Source organism: Mirounga angustirostris, unplaced genomic scaffold, assembly GCF_029215605.1.
Source record: "Mirounga angustirostris isolate CCGP_5_RB_7025 unplaced genomic scaffold, mMirAng1.0.hap1 SCAF_4, whole genome shotgun sequence".
Lineage (NCBI taxonomy): Eukaryota > Metazoa > Chordata > Mammalia > Carnivora > Phocidae > Mirounga > Mirounga angustirostris.
This window is the reverse complement of record NW_026991712.1, coordinates 111,313,201-111,328,175: the sequence shown is the minus strand read 5'-3', so window position 1 is coordinate 111,328,175 and position 14,975 is coordinate 111,313,201. Positions and strand designations below refer to the sequence as shown.

Below are 14,975 nucleotides of genomic sequence, written 5' to 3'. Positions count from 1 at the left end.
CATGTTTTGCCATGTATTATCATCTTGCCAAAAAAGTATCTTAAGCTTACAGATTTTTCCCTGAAATTTTACTAATTAAAAGTACTTAAGATCAAAGGCTTATTTAATAGAAATGGAATACTTACAGAGGCAGTGACAAGCCTAAGAAATAGATTACCAATTTTCTATTACTAAGAACTAATAGCTACAACATAGTCACTGAGGACTTACTACAAACACACATCTCAATGCAATGTTTAGGGGTGGTAACTATCATTCCCCCCATTTTACTGATTAGGAAACAAGGACAGAGATATCCACTAACTTGCCCAACACCATACAAGGTAGTAAGTGGCAGAGGGAGGACTAGAACCCATGTCTGCTCAGGACACTTGGCTGGCCCAGTCAGTAGAGTGCGGGACTCTTGATCCCCGGGTTGTGAGTTCAAGCCCCATGGTAGGTGTGAGGCCTACTTAAAAAAAAAAAAAAAAAAAGAACCCATGTCTGCTCAACTCCAAGGTCCATTCCACACTGCTTCCTGAGGAGGTTTCTATTTCTTCCATTTTGTTACATGAAGTTTTAAGGGGGGGGGGGGGGGAGAACACCTTACATTTAAGCGACGTATCAGTTACGCAATACATAAAGAAAAAGCAGGAAGAAATCAAAAGGTGTCCAAACCAAGCGATGTCAAAGTTCATGTTCCATATACCCACTCCACTGTTGGCTCTGTGTCCTCAACTGAAATGCAATATCTCACACAAAGGCCTAGCAAACATGGATATTCGATTTCCAAGCCCAGAACAGATGAGAACAGCATTGTGTAAATAATCACAATGTCAAGAAGTGACAGGTGGACAGCAAAAGTGGGGAGGGTGGGGCAGACAAGAGTGACTTCACTAAGAATATCCCTAAGCACTTCACTAAGATACCACTTTTAGAGTTAAAATTCTTAGAATATTCCAGCTTTCTTCTGTGATCGTGAGTGAGCAAATCACAGCCTGTCTGCGCTTTACCATCCCGACCTGCAAATGATGTTGGGTAGCCCCAGCAATCCTTCCCACCTCACTGAGCTGCTGTGCTGTTAAGATCAAAAGACTTCCTATGAAAGGGTACTGTCTGAAGGGCCCATATAAATGAAGGGTGTTGTTAAAATTCGGCTTTGGTGCTTAAAGGAATAAACCCACAGTTACAGAAACCGAAAGCTATAATAACTTTCCAGAGGCTCTGAAAACTGAGGTTTTACTGTTTTTAAAAATGTATAATAATTACAGTGATCCAGCCTCAGTCTCTGCACTTCCTTCGTCGGTCTGCTCAATAAAAAGTAGGAAAAGGGCAGAAGCTGCTTCATTAGTCAGCAAAAAGAAACTAATACGGATATTAACATCCAAGAAAAATAAGTCACTTGAAGGACTGCCAAAGTTATCAGGACCTCATTTACAATGCAAAAGGTAGAGACTCAACTGCCGACGGCCAAGAATCACAAGGGCGAATTAAAATTAATGTGCACAAGCCAGGCCAGGGTAACCCATCCAACAGTTTGGACTTGCCGATTTCCTCTGAAAAGAATCCTAAAGCTCCATGTGTAAGCCTTGGAAAGAACCGAACGATCAGACACAAACCACTTACTTTTCTGTCCTTTAAAAAAAAATGTTCAGGAGACTGTAAAGGCAACACACTTGACAAGGTAAAGGACCTCAACGTTCCAATTTTAGATTCGGGGACTAAAATCAACGCTTTGCTTCACCGACTGTGCAGAATTTATGAACAACTGAATTATGCTGCGCAGGCTACAGCAAGGGTGAGAAGAGACAGAACTCCCCCCTTGGGGTTTGACAACGGCGCGCTCCACTGCCTCTCGACAATTCCCTCCACACCGCATACATCCCCAGCGCTGGGATGCTACAGCGCCGACAATGGCTGCGTATTCTACCAGCGGTCGGGCGGTGCGGTGGCAACGCGGACAGGCTTCGGCTCCCGGGAGGTTAATGGGAACTAAACCGCAGCAGCCCTCCTTTGTGGCGCTTTGGCCAGAACAGCAGAAAGGAGACAATGAGCGTTCTGTGCGCAGTTCCGCGCCGATTGGCTGCGCTCTCCCCCCAGAAACCCCTGATGTCATGGGCTTGGAATGCAGGGAGGGAGGGAGGGAGGAAGGAAGGAGAGGATTTGGGGAGGGGGACGCCTCTCATCTCTTTCCCAGACCAAAAGTCCCAAAGATAAACCCAACGCATTCTTAGGCTGGGCAGTGGCAAAGCCGAGAGTTACCAAAGCCAAATCACTCCAAACTACAACCCGCCTCGGAAAATATACCCCAAACAAAAGCAACCCACGAAAATATCCTTGATATCGTTAAAGTCTAATGTACTACAAACTTCTGTTTTGTTTTTTATCTCAACTCTACAGCAGATCTCACTCCCAAAGCGGCGCGCTCAGGCTTTGTGTGTTTTCTGCAGCAGGAAAGCAGAAATCGGCCTCGAGGCACCGCGATTCGAAAACTGGGAAGGGTCCTGGGGTCCCTGGGGCCGGCGGACCGCTCAACGGTCCCCTCCCCGGGAAGAAGCAAGGAACAATGGGGGGCCCAGTTCGGCCACGTAACCGCCTAACTTCGCTTGTGGCTGAATTCGGCCAGGGGTTGGGGTGGGAGAAAACGCTGGGTCGGGCAGCTGCCCAGGCCCGGCGCACGGCGGGGGCTGCGTGCGGGGTCCCCAGCCGCGCCGACTGGCCCCACCTAAGGGCGAATGAGCAGGCAGGAGCGCCCCCTTCCCGGAGGGGCGCGTCCTGCAGCCACGGACTGGCTCCGGTAACTGCAGGCTGGCGCTGCGGGATCCCAGGAGCCCGGGAACTCACCGCCCGCCACCGGTCCCAGCCCGCGGCGCTGAACAAAGCCGGGAGAGCGCCCGGGGGCCGGCGCTTCGAGCCCGGGGACAGGACCCGGACGCGCCGCCGCTCTCGCGCCGCCCCGACGTCTCCTCCCTGCAAAGCCAGACGGCCAAGGCGCGCAGAGGCGAAGCGCGGCCCAGCGCCGCCCCAGTCCCAGGGACCCCCGGGCGGCGTCTAGCTTCCCACCCCTCGCCCAGGGCGTACCTTGTTCTTGACCTCGGCCGAGAGCCCGTAAGAAGGGCCCTTGTTGAAGTGGGTCATGGTGGTTAGGGCGGCAGGAAGAGGCTGCGCTCGGGTCTGGGGGTTTCTCGCACTCGGCTTCCCCGCTCCTGGCCCCGAGGAGTGGCCGCAGCGCGAGATGCTCGGAGCTCGCTCCCCTGGGCGGCGGGGCGCGGGCGGTGCCTCGGCGGCTCGGTCCGACTGGGTCCGCAAAGCCTCCCGCTCCGCTGCCGAGTCCCCCACGAACTGCCCCCACGAACTGCCCCCACCTCCTCCCCCGGGCCTTCAGGGATTGGCCGACGGGCCGGGCCAATGGAGAGCCGCCTCCTCGCGCTGCTCCGACGAGGGGGCGGGCCGGCCAATTGAAGGGCCACGGGCGCCGCGCTCTCTGCCCGCGCGGGTCTCGGGCCCCCGCCCCCGTCCTCACGCCACGGAGACCCGCGGCGAGGGGGCCCCTCCTCCGAGCTGGGCCGAGGGCTGGGCGGCGCGGGCGGCCCGCGGACTGGAGCCGGCCCAGCCCTGGCGTCGGGCGCTTGGGGGCTTCCCAGCGGCCCAGAATGCACGTCAACTTCCAGGCATCCGCCGCCGCCCTCGGGGCTGGCGGAGGGAGGGAAGCCCACCCGGTCTTTTCCCCGGCTCCCGGCCCACAGCGACTCTGATACGGGGCAGGGCTCCTCCACCCGCGCCTGGGAACACCACGAGCAGCCTCGGAGCCCCGGTGCCAGAGAAAGGGTGGGGGGTCCTTCGACACCTGCTCCTTCCTCCCTACCTCGCAGCCTCCCACACCTGTTGGTCTGACCTCTACCCCGCTGCCGCCGCGGGAACAGCCAAGGCTTTTGGCCAAGTTTGAGCTCACCCTGTCTTTAAACCTCTAAACGCAGTGAGGAAAAAACTGGGGACTGTGCCATGGCAAAGCCTGGGGCATTTCAAGTCCTTTTCTGGATTCGCACGGCTCCTTTTTACAAGCATCTGTATCCGGAGTTCAGCTAGTCCAAACACCCAGGTGGCTGTTGCTCTACTTTTTAAATTTTATTTTTAATCTAGAGGACTCTTTGATTGGAGACCTTTGAATAGAGAGAAGTATCCTCCTTTGGGCCAGAAGCGGCCTCCATTCTTCCATGGTTCTGCTTCCTACCCACCACTTTCTTTCCTCCGATCTCCCAAGTAATTTCATACATAGGAGGAAGGGAGCATAACTTTGATCATTCGCCTGAGCTCCTAGCACTGTACCAGGCGTCTTCCAAACATTATCTCATTTATCCCTAGGAACAGCTAGTGGACATCATATCTGTTGGAGAGATGAGAAAAATGAAACTCAGAGACCTAAGTATCCTGGCCAAGGTCTGCCCATCTGCAAAACTTCACCTCTTGTCATCACTTTCCTGGGCACACCTAGGACATGTTTCCACCCCTGAGATCCTAGTGTAAGAGTTTTGTTTACCAAACCCCAGCTACTGTGCCAGAAGAGATCATGGAATCGGGAGGAGAGAAGCCAAACATCTTACTGCAGTTGAGCCATCCTGGAACAGGAATGAAAAAGGCAACTTTAAGAGAAAATGCAGAAAACGGCTATGGACTTTGGAACGACTGGGGGTGGGGGGTGGAAGATAGGGGAGGCTAATAGGGAGGAAAGTGAATGATTTATATGTGATTTGCTAATTTAGACAGGAGGAAGTAATGATAATTAGGTCATTCTTCCCACACAAATGACACAATTGACCCACAATTCGCGAGACAAGCGGTTTGGGCTGTTTTTCCAGTAGTGTGATAGTGGCCATGTGTCATCCAAAAACCTCACCCACTTTTCTTTTGAGTGTGAGAAGTGGTGGCCAGATTTGAGGTACAGTGGAGATGGAAAACATACAGTCACAATCATTTTAATCTACTTGAAGTTCATTCCTTATAGAATGTTCAAGAACTGTGTTCAATTTTGTCATGACAAACTTACAGACATAAAGGTGAGTTTTGTTTAATGGGCGTTATTGTTTAATAGGTACAGAGTTGTAGCTTGGAATGATGAAAAAGCTCTGGAAATGGATGGCAACGATAGTCACAAAACATTGTAAGTATACTCAATGCCACTATCTACTTCAAAGTGGATTTTTTGTAACCCTTCCCTCTTTCTCTTCTTTGCTACCCTACCTGACCAAGCAACCACTGATAGGCTTTCTGTCTCTACACATGGTGTGTGTTTCCTAGAATTTTAGGTAAATGGAACCATACGTTGTGTATTCCATTTTAACTGGCTTCTTTCACTCAGCAAAATCACTCTGAAATTCATCCATGTTGTAGCATATATCAATAGTTCATTTATTTTTATTGCTGAGTAGTATTCTATGGTAAGGATATAGCACAGTGTATATATCCATTCCCTTATTGAATATTTGAGTTTCCAGTTTTTTGCTCTTGCAAATAAAGCTGTATGAACATGCACGTGGAAGTCTTTTATGGACCTATGCTTTCGTTTCTCATGGATAAATATGAGTGGAATGGCTGGATCATATGAGAGGTACCTATTTAATTTTTTTAAGAAATTGCTAAATTTTTCCAGAGTGATTGTACCATTTTGCATTTCCCATCAGCAGTATATAAGAGTTCCGGTTCCTCTATATCCTCACCAACACTTGGTGTGATCAATCTTTTTAAGTTTAGCCATTCTAATAGGTGTGAAGTGGTATTTCATTGTAGTTTTAATTTTAATTAAATAAAATTAAATAAATAAATTAATGTGCTTGTCATCTATGTATCTTTTTCGCCAAGTGTTTGTTCAGTCTTCTGCCCATATTTTGTGTTTTCTTTAATTTTTCCCTGCTAGGCTAGATTTAGAAAATCCTGACCAACTTCTACCAATAGGATGTGTCAGCAAATGCTCAAGTTTAAGTAAAATTTCACATTTCAAAATAGCCTCTGGGGTGTGTCCCAACAATCCTAAGTATTTTAGCTGGAAACGCCTTTAACATGCAGAACACTTTGAACTGAAATAAAGGCTCTTAAAGAGGTCAATGCTACCTTTCCAAATTCCTATTTTAAGCAGTTGCTGGGGAGTTATAAGAAAAGATGCTTTCACAGATACAAATCTGTGGATCATATTGTCACGTATCTTGCCACCAGGACAATAGTAACAAATGTTTTGGAGGATACATCCTATAAATCCACAATGCAGGAGAATTACAAAGAACAGTTTTATTAAAGGCAGAGGGGACCCTAGAAGGCTCACAGGAGGCTAAGACTTCAGCACCTACTCTGTGCTAAGCACCATTAGAGATGTATTATGCGCAGTGAGATTGTATAATTTATTACCCAAATAGGGATGCTTTTGAGAGTGAAACATGGTACTACTAATATTTTTTGTCTCATATAGTCCTGGTAAGTCTCCTGAATAGTTTTCCTTTTCACTCTCAAAAGTGTCCCTGTTTAGTTGATAAATTATATGGTCACCTCACTTATAGATATCGCTCACAATAACCCTGTAATGGTAAATATTATCTATTCCCATTCACAGTCAGAAACTAAGATTCAGTGAGAAAGGATATACAATTTGGCCAAAGTCAAACAGTTAATAGAGAGCAGAATTGGGATTTGAAACCAGGCCTGCTTTAGGATTTCTCAAAAACCAACTTCCTAGATCCCTCAAGAATCTGAAATCACTCTTGCAAGGTATATCCGCTCTTTTTTTTTTTGGCTGCACTGCATGTCCTTTTGAGGAGTGCCTACCACTCACTCCCCATGATACTGCGAATCTTCCAGTCCCATAGCCACCTCCTTCCACACCAGAGGCAGGCATGGGGCAGACCTGTCAAAGTGCTTGCTCCCTAGGCACAGTCACTGGTTTCAAGTGACAAATATGGAAGTCGAATATTTTGGTTAGACAGAAAACTAACTCAAACTGACTTAGACGAAAAAAAAAAGGGCTTAATTGGCTTATGTGACAGAAAAGTCTGGAGAAGATAGAACTTTAGGCATGACTGGATTCAGGGACCCAGTCACAGGGATCACAAGCCAGTGTCACCACATACCTCTTCTGTTGACTCTCTTCCCCCCTTGATGTCAAATTTACCACCAGAAGATCCAGGCTTGCATCCTAACCTCTCAGCAGCCACGACGCAAAAGAGAGCATGACAAAAAAGTGAACAATTTCCCAACGGTTCCAACAAAAGTGCTAGAACCGAGTCTTCTTGGCCTGGTGTGGGTCAACCACCCCCCTCTCGGCCACAATCACTCAGCCTCGGGGAGGAAAGCTCTGACTGACAGGTCTGGGCCAGGTGTCTGAGATGCAGTGCGAGGCGAGGAGGCGGTTCCCCCCGCAGCACAAGAGCTGAGAGAGGGTAGATGCACAACCCCAAAGGAAAACGGGAGGAAATTGATGTTGGAAGGCCAAATAAACGTGATGCCCCCTGCACATGCTCTTCTCAGCTGTACGTTAGAAGGGCCCCCTCGCTTCCCAGGACACCTGTCAGAGCCCTGCATTTAATTTTTTATCCACTGTTTTTTATTCTTTTTCTCAAAGATGACACCTAAAATTGTCTAAACTCCAGCTCCCCCAAATCTGGAGAGACCTTATAAGGAAGTCATTCAGAATGCCATTGCCCCCTTCCCTGACAGCCAGTTAGGCATCAAGTTCTCACCAGTTGCTTACCTTTTCTTCTCCTTCCCTTCTCGACAGGCTGAAATTGAGGTTCTTCTCATCTGTGGCCGGGGAATGACATCCCGACCTCAGCCTTCCTCTCCCAGATTCGTCTCCAAAACTGATTTCTTATAGCATGGATTTTCTGAAAACAATACAAGAAGAGACAAAGAAAAAAATGAATTACAGATAGAACTACCATACGAATCAGGAATCCCACTCCTGAGTATATACCCCAAACGCTTGGAGGTAGCATGGTGTAGAGATGCTGGGGCCGTCGGGTTCACGGCAGCACTATTCACCACAGCCAAAAGGTGGCAGCTACGCAAGTGTCCATCAGTGAATGAATGGATGATCAAAACGTGCTACATACATTGAAGGGGTAGAAAAATTTTCCCTACTTCCCTGCTAGGTTCTTCAACTGGTCTAATAATTTAATTGATATAAGACAGATTAACAGAGAAAAGCAAACTTAACTGCCTACATGTGGGAGCCCTATAAAGATCTGAAGACTCAGTTGAGGTTTATATATCATGGAGCTAAGGAAAAAGGTAAGGATCTGGGGAGACAAAGGGAAGAAAGGCCATTCACAGGAAGGCAGAGGATATGTTTGGAAAACAAACGTTACCCTGTTACAGAGATAAGTTTCTCAGGTAAAAAGTTATCTCTGGTAATAGTTCTCTTTCTGGTATAGGCCCCCTTTCCAACATAAACTTAGGCAGTTGAAGGGGAGGTAAAGAGCTTTTTCCTGAATCCGCTGGGTTTTGAATGGTTTTAGTTCAAAATAATCCTTATGCCACAAAGAGACACATTTTGAGGTGGTAAAATCTGCTGCTCTTCAACATATGGTGGAATATTATTCAGCCTTGAAAAGGAAGGAGATTCTGACTCATGTTACAACATGGACGAACCTTGAAGACATTATACTCAATAAAATAAGCCAGTCACAAGAGGACAAATACTATATGGTTCCACTTTCTGAGGTACCTAGAGTAGTCAAATTCATAGAGGCAGAAAGTAGTATGGTATCTACCCTACTTAAAAGTCTAGTGGCTCTTCATTTGGCCCCAGGGCCGAGCCAAGCTCTCTCTACTCACAGGCTGGCTGTAAGGAGGATTTCAAGAAGTCATGGATGCAAAGTGCTTAATTATGTGGCAGTGCTTGGCACAGAGTAATCGCTCGACAATTGGATGTCACTGCCATCATTATTACCATCCTATTATCTGGCCTCTCTGTACCTCCCCAGCCTGAATAGTCTGGGCTGTTTCACACTTAGTTGTGTCTACATAAGCGGTTCTCTCTGCTTCTATTTGTTAACATTTATCCTTCAAAGAAAATCTTAAAAAAAAAAATTGATTCTTCAAAATCCAACTCAAATTTCACCTTTTCCCAAAAGGCTTCCTTGTCTCACAAGCCTCCAATAGGTTTATTCGTCCCCTTTTCTTGTGTCACCTTTCTATTTCATAAATGTTCTTATTGTTGCTCCTGACACAGTGTATTCGATTTATGTGTTTACATGCCAATGTCTGTCCCAGATTGTGAGTCTATTTAGGGTAGAAACTGTGTCTCGTTGGTTGCTTCATTCCTCAGTATGTTATATTGAGTCCAGCCTATAGCTGCTGGTCAACACGTTTGCTCAATGAAAGACCATGACAAGCACTTTCTTACAAATGTTATCCCATTTAATCCTCACAAAATTCCAGGGAGATATGACAGTCCTCAGTTTTTTTTTCAGATGGAAGAAACAGGCTCAGAGAGGTTGGTATCTTGTTCAAGGTCGCACAGCAGTGATACTAGAACCAGAATTTTTTTTTTCTGCCTCTGAAATCCACGTTTTTCTTACCACACTATGCTACGCCATTATAATCCATAGTTTCCTCAGGGATGGCAGGTATATAGAAAAGAGAGAGGTCAGCTCTGGGTGGCTTAGATTTGGAGGGAAAAAAAAGAGGTGGAGCAAATGACATAACTAAGTACAAAGAAAATCACTAAAATGAACTCAGAAAACAACATAGAAGAGAGTTGGGTTTTTTTTAAGATTTATTTATTTTTTAAGTTTTCTGATAACATGGTTCTATTTATTTATTTAGAGAACACACCTAAGTGTGCAGGAGTGGGGGCGTGGGCAGTGGGGTTGGGCAGAGGGAGAGTGAAAATCTTAGGGAGGCTCCACACCCAGCCTGGAGCCCAACTTGGGGCTCCATCTCACGACCCTGAGATCATGATTTGAGCCAAAATCAAGAGTCGGACGTTTAACCAATTGAGCCACTCAGGCACCCCTGGTTTTATTTACTTATCCATTTTTTAAGTAATCTCTACATCCAACATGGGACTTAAACTCACAACCCCAAGACTAAGAGTTGCATGCTCTACCAACTGAGCCAGCCAGGCACCCCAAAGCAAATCTTTATTATTTTTCCCCATAGAAGAGAGTTTTAAGGGGAAAAGTGAGTAACTACATAAAATGAAGATAAGAAAGGCCATTTTAGGGACGTCTGGTTGGCTCAGTCAGTAGAGCATGCCACTCTTGATCTCTGAGTCCTGAGTTCAAACCCTACATTGGGAGTGAAGCCTACTTAAAAAAAAAAAAAAAGACCATTTTACTTTTCACAATGGTCCTCATTGAGAAGCCTCAGGACACGGGTACAGTAGAAATCTATTTATTGGGCAAGAAAGGGAGGAGCTGGTGAAGCAATGGAGGCAGCTGGGGTAGAAAGTCCATCCATAGTGGAAGGAAGCAGAGAAGCAGGGCAGTCCTTAACAAGCAGGCAGCTGGGCTGAGAGAGAAGCAGGGGGGGCATCCACAGGGGTACGAAGGAACCAGGGGGCCAGGAGAGCTGGAGAGATGAGAGTTCATTGAGTCATGGGGGCTCACAGGAGCTGAGGGAGGCAAGGGCTTCTTCTAGACTTTCGGAAGCGAGGGCCGGCCACCTGTCCCCATCACCCACCTCCTGCCTCCACGTCCCCTTCTCTTTATCTCTTTCTTCCTTCTCTTCATTCCCATATTCGTTCATGCATCATCACTCATTCTCTCTCTGTCTTCTGTCTCCTTTTACCTTTATCTTGCCTCATTCCTACTTGAAGCAATCGGCAATATCCTAGTCATTTTATCTATTGTCATTCCGGATCAGAGAAACTGCTGATTGTTGGCAGTGTGGAGCACAAAAATTACACGAACGCTTCACCAGCTGCCATAGAACTTGGCAGTCTGGAGAAGGAGTTTAGGAAGACGGGAGAGGCCCCAGTCAGGCGTTCATAACCTTCACAGGGCTTTCATACAATGATTTTTTTGTGTGTGTATTGTGCTCATCTACATTTTTCTGTGAAAGGATCCTACTCCTTTCATTAATTCTCAAGGGGAAAAGGGATCAGAAAGGTTCAGGATCTCACAGCCTTTCACCTCTATCAAATACAGCTGCTTAATTTTAGCTTCTTTATAACAACTTGTGCTCTTGATTTTGATGAGGATGTGGTTTAAAAGCTTCTGCTTGTAGGGAGTAGGATTAACATCCCGAAACTCAGCTCAGCAACCATGTCGAAGTACAGAACGACTCACGTTCCAGAGTCACATTCCAATCTTTGTTGCTTATCAAAAATCGCAGGTAATTTAAGATGGTATCAAAATACTAATGCAGTTTAATTCCTTTGTAAACTTGTTTACTCCAAAATGTAAAGGCCAGGGTTTCCTATTGAAATGCAACCTCTTTTCACTCTAGGAGGCAGTGGGAATCATTTTCTAAGGATCTAATTGTCTAAATTTCAGCACGTAGCACCGTTCTGACAAAGGAGAGTACTTCCAGATTATGCTGAAAGTTGCTCAGCACCTGTTTCTTGAAATAAATGTGTTTAGCTTTTGGCAATGAAGACATCTGGAAAATAGGCCTTTTGTTCAATAATGTTAAAAGCATTAATATAGTAAACAGAAAACTAAACTAACTGAAGTTTTCTTTCAGTTTTCATTAGATTATAAACCCCAGAAGGGCAGGAGCCCTTTCCCTTCAATATTGTATCCCCACATTTAATACACAGTAGCTGGTCAATACATAAAGCTTCTAACAGAATGGATTTTGTAGAAAGCATTTTTTTCTTCCCTTTCCTCCAGTTTTTTTCCAGCTTTGTTGAGATATAATTGACATGTAACACTGTATACATTTAAAGTGGCCAACATGTTTTTTTGATACACTTATCTATTGTGAAATGAGGTTAATTAACATCCCTCACCTCACATAATTACCATTTTTATTGGTGGTGGTGGTGGTGGTGAGAACATTTAAGTTTTACTCTCAGAGCAGCTTTCGAGTATACGAGTATACGATACACTATTGTTAATTGTAGTCACTATGCTGTACATTAGATCCCCAGAACTTACTCATCTTATAATTGGAAGTTTATAGCCTTTGACCAACATCTTCCTATCTCCTCTACCTCCTTAACCCCTGGTAACCATTAATCTACTTTCTGTTGCTATAAGTTAAATTTTTTTTTAATTCAAGTATAATTGACATACAATATCCTATTAATTTCAGGTGCACATCATAGTGATTTGATGTTTTTATACATTTTGAAATGATGCCCACACTAACTCTAGTTACCATCTGTCATCATACAAGGTTATTACAATGTACTTGACTATATTCCCTATGCTGTACATTGCATCCCCATAGTTTATTTATTTTATAACTCCAACCTTGTACCTCTTAATCCCTTTTACCGATTTAGCCTGCCCCACAGAGGCCAGATCAAGCAAGATATTGAAGGCTACTGAGGAATTCGGCCTTGAAGGAGCAAGGTCTTGAAAAATCCTTCTGTGCTTGTTTTCTGAATTAAAGAAAGAGTAAAATAAGCCCAGATAACTTAAGTATTGAGGTGACTTAAAAATAAAAATTCTTGCACACCTGGGTGGCTCAGTCGTTAAGCATCTGCCTTCAGCTCAGGTCATGATCCCCGGGTCCTGGGATCGAGCCCCGCATCTGGCTCCCTGCTCAGTGGGGAGCCTGCTTCTCCCTCTCCCACTCCCCCTGCTTGTGTTCCCTCTCGCGCTGTCTCTCTCTGTCAAATAAATAAATAAAATCTTAAAAAAAAAATTCTTGAGTGGTGTATCTGATAACTCATCCAAAAAATGAAATTAAGTATGTGGACTCATTTTCCAGCCATTCTAAATAAATAAGCACCTATTATGTTATTATGCTTGTTCAAGTAAAATCCTTATTACTTAGGGGAGGAATGTGGTCGACACAGTAGGAAAAAAATTTTCCACTCTTTTTTTTGTGTGTTTCATATTGGCTACTCTACTAGTTTCCATTTCTTTCTCCAGTTTTGCACTTTAAAATGCTTGGATCATGATCACAAGTTTAAAAAACATTTTGGCCTCACCTAGTCTTTTTGCAAAAAGTTTTCAAGGAAATTGCTCTGTAAAGTGATGTAAGTACACTTTACTTACAGCATGAAGAAGGTATGGGTAGGATTTATAGGCATTATTCCCAATACAAAAAAAAAAAATCCATTTCAGCTGTTAAAATTTGCCTTTGAGTTGCTTGGTTTTACTCCTGCCTGCCATAAGTCATATAGGAGAAATGAAACAAAAATATTTTCCTCACATGGTGACATGAAATTTCTTTGACAGTTGACCCTTGAATAAGGCAGGGGTTAGGAACTCTGACCCCCTACCTCACCCCCATGCTCTAAAACCCATGTATAACTTTTGACTCCCCAGAACCTTAACTAATAATTGGCCTACTGTTGACATAAACAGCACATTTTTATATGTTTTTATATACTGTATTCTTACAATAAAACGAATGAGAGAAAAGAAAATGTTATTAAGAAAATCATAAGGAAGAGAAAATACATTTTCTCTTATAGTCCTGCACTGTAAAAAAATCTGCATATAAGGGACCCACACAGTTCAAACCCATTTTGTTCAAGGGTCAACTGTATATAACTTTTTTAAAAAGATTTTATTTATTTATTTGACACAGAGAGAGAGAGAGAGAGAGAGAGAGAGCGCACAAGCAGGGGGGAGGGGCAGAGGGAGAGGGAGAAGCAGGTTCCCCACTAAGCAGGAAGCCTGATGTGGGGCTCAATCCCAGGACCCTGGGATCATGACCTGAGCCAAAGGCAGAGGCTCAACTGACTGAGCCACCCAGGCGCCCCTATATTATTACTTTTTAAACATATGTTCCCTAGGGGAAATTGCACTTACTTTATTAAACCTAACCCTCAATTATTTATCTTACACTCCATTTATTCACATATTCTTATCTTGGTACCTGTGAGTTAAAGCACCATTCATCATTATCACACAATTAGCCTTGATAGGGATCACCCTCCTATCATGCATGTGCAGGGGAGGAAAAAAACTTTTCCTCTAACCTCTTGGGTTTTGTAAATGATGACTGTAAATTAAACCAACAAAAGAGATTAACAGCACAGATTTATCTGCATGCACATGGGAGCTTCCCAGAGGAGAAGTGAAAACCCAAAGAACAAGGTTGGGCTTGAGAACTTCTATACCATTTTAACAAGGGGCAATAAATTGTGGAGAAGGGACAAGGCGGGAAGTTAAAAGATTTTGGCTTCTAGGGGTGTTATATTGTGGGAAGGTAAATATATGAAGGGAATGAATGGAGATAAGGGTTATGTTAGTAAGGTTTGTTATGCAAACTCCAGTGATAAGATTCTCCAGGGATTAAGAATCGCTCTTCCCTTCCTGGTACAGAAGAGAGGAAGGGGGATAATTTCACAAAGGGAAATTGTGCCCCAATTTTAGGCAGAAGAGGGGAGGACAGAGGGTTCCTCCCACGTCTGTTGTTTCTTAATTGCCTTCACCTCAAAATAGTTCTTATGCCAAAGCTACATATTTTGGGGTGGCATATTCTGATCCTCTTCATATGTTATCCCCATCTTCCTATGACATCTTACCTCCATGGGACAGGGGTCATGTTATGGATCTGTTCCTTACTGGTTCATAGCCGAGTTCTGAGTGTCAAACAGGTGGCCACACTTAACTATTTATGAGTTAAAGTTGCAGTGTAGTCAATTATACTTCAATTTAAAAAAAATGCAGTGTTAGCTCCTCAGAACTGCTGAGTCATATATATAACCAAAAGACTGGTTAATATATAACTTAATAATTTGTCAGCTCCTTCAGATGCAAGCCAAAAATACTGTTCTAGTCAGTATCAACCCACAAAGGATAAATGAAGGTTGGCAAAGGGTGCTCTTAAAATACACATCTTTTCATCCGACTCATTCATTCATTCAACCAATGTGTGTT

At 44.6% G+C, this 14,975-nt stretch overlaps 1 protein-coding gene across 1 annotated transcript in view; it reads right to left on the bottom strand.

The window, feature by feature from the left end:
• CNN3 (calponin 3) overlaps positions 1 to 3,335 on the bottom strand; it is a 30,441-nt gene extending 27,106 nt beyond the window's left edge. Inside the window, exon 1 of the mRNA XM_064588782.1 lies at positions 3,061 to 3,335. Within this exon, the coding sequence (XP_064444852.1) occupies positions 3,061 to 3,117 (57 nt within the window). The 5' untranslated portion in view covers positions 3,118 to 3,335. The remainder of the gene's footprint in view (positions 1 to 3,060) is intronic.
• Positions 3,336 to 14,975: the final 11,640 nt, after the last annotated feature.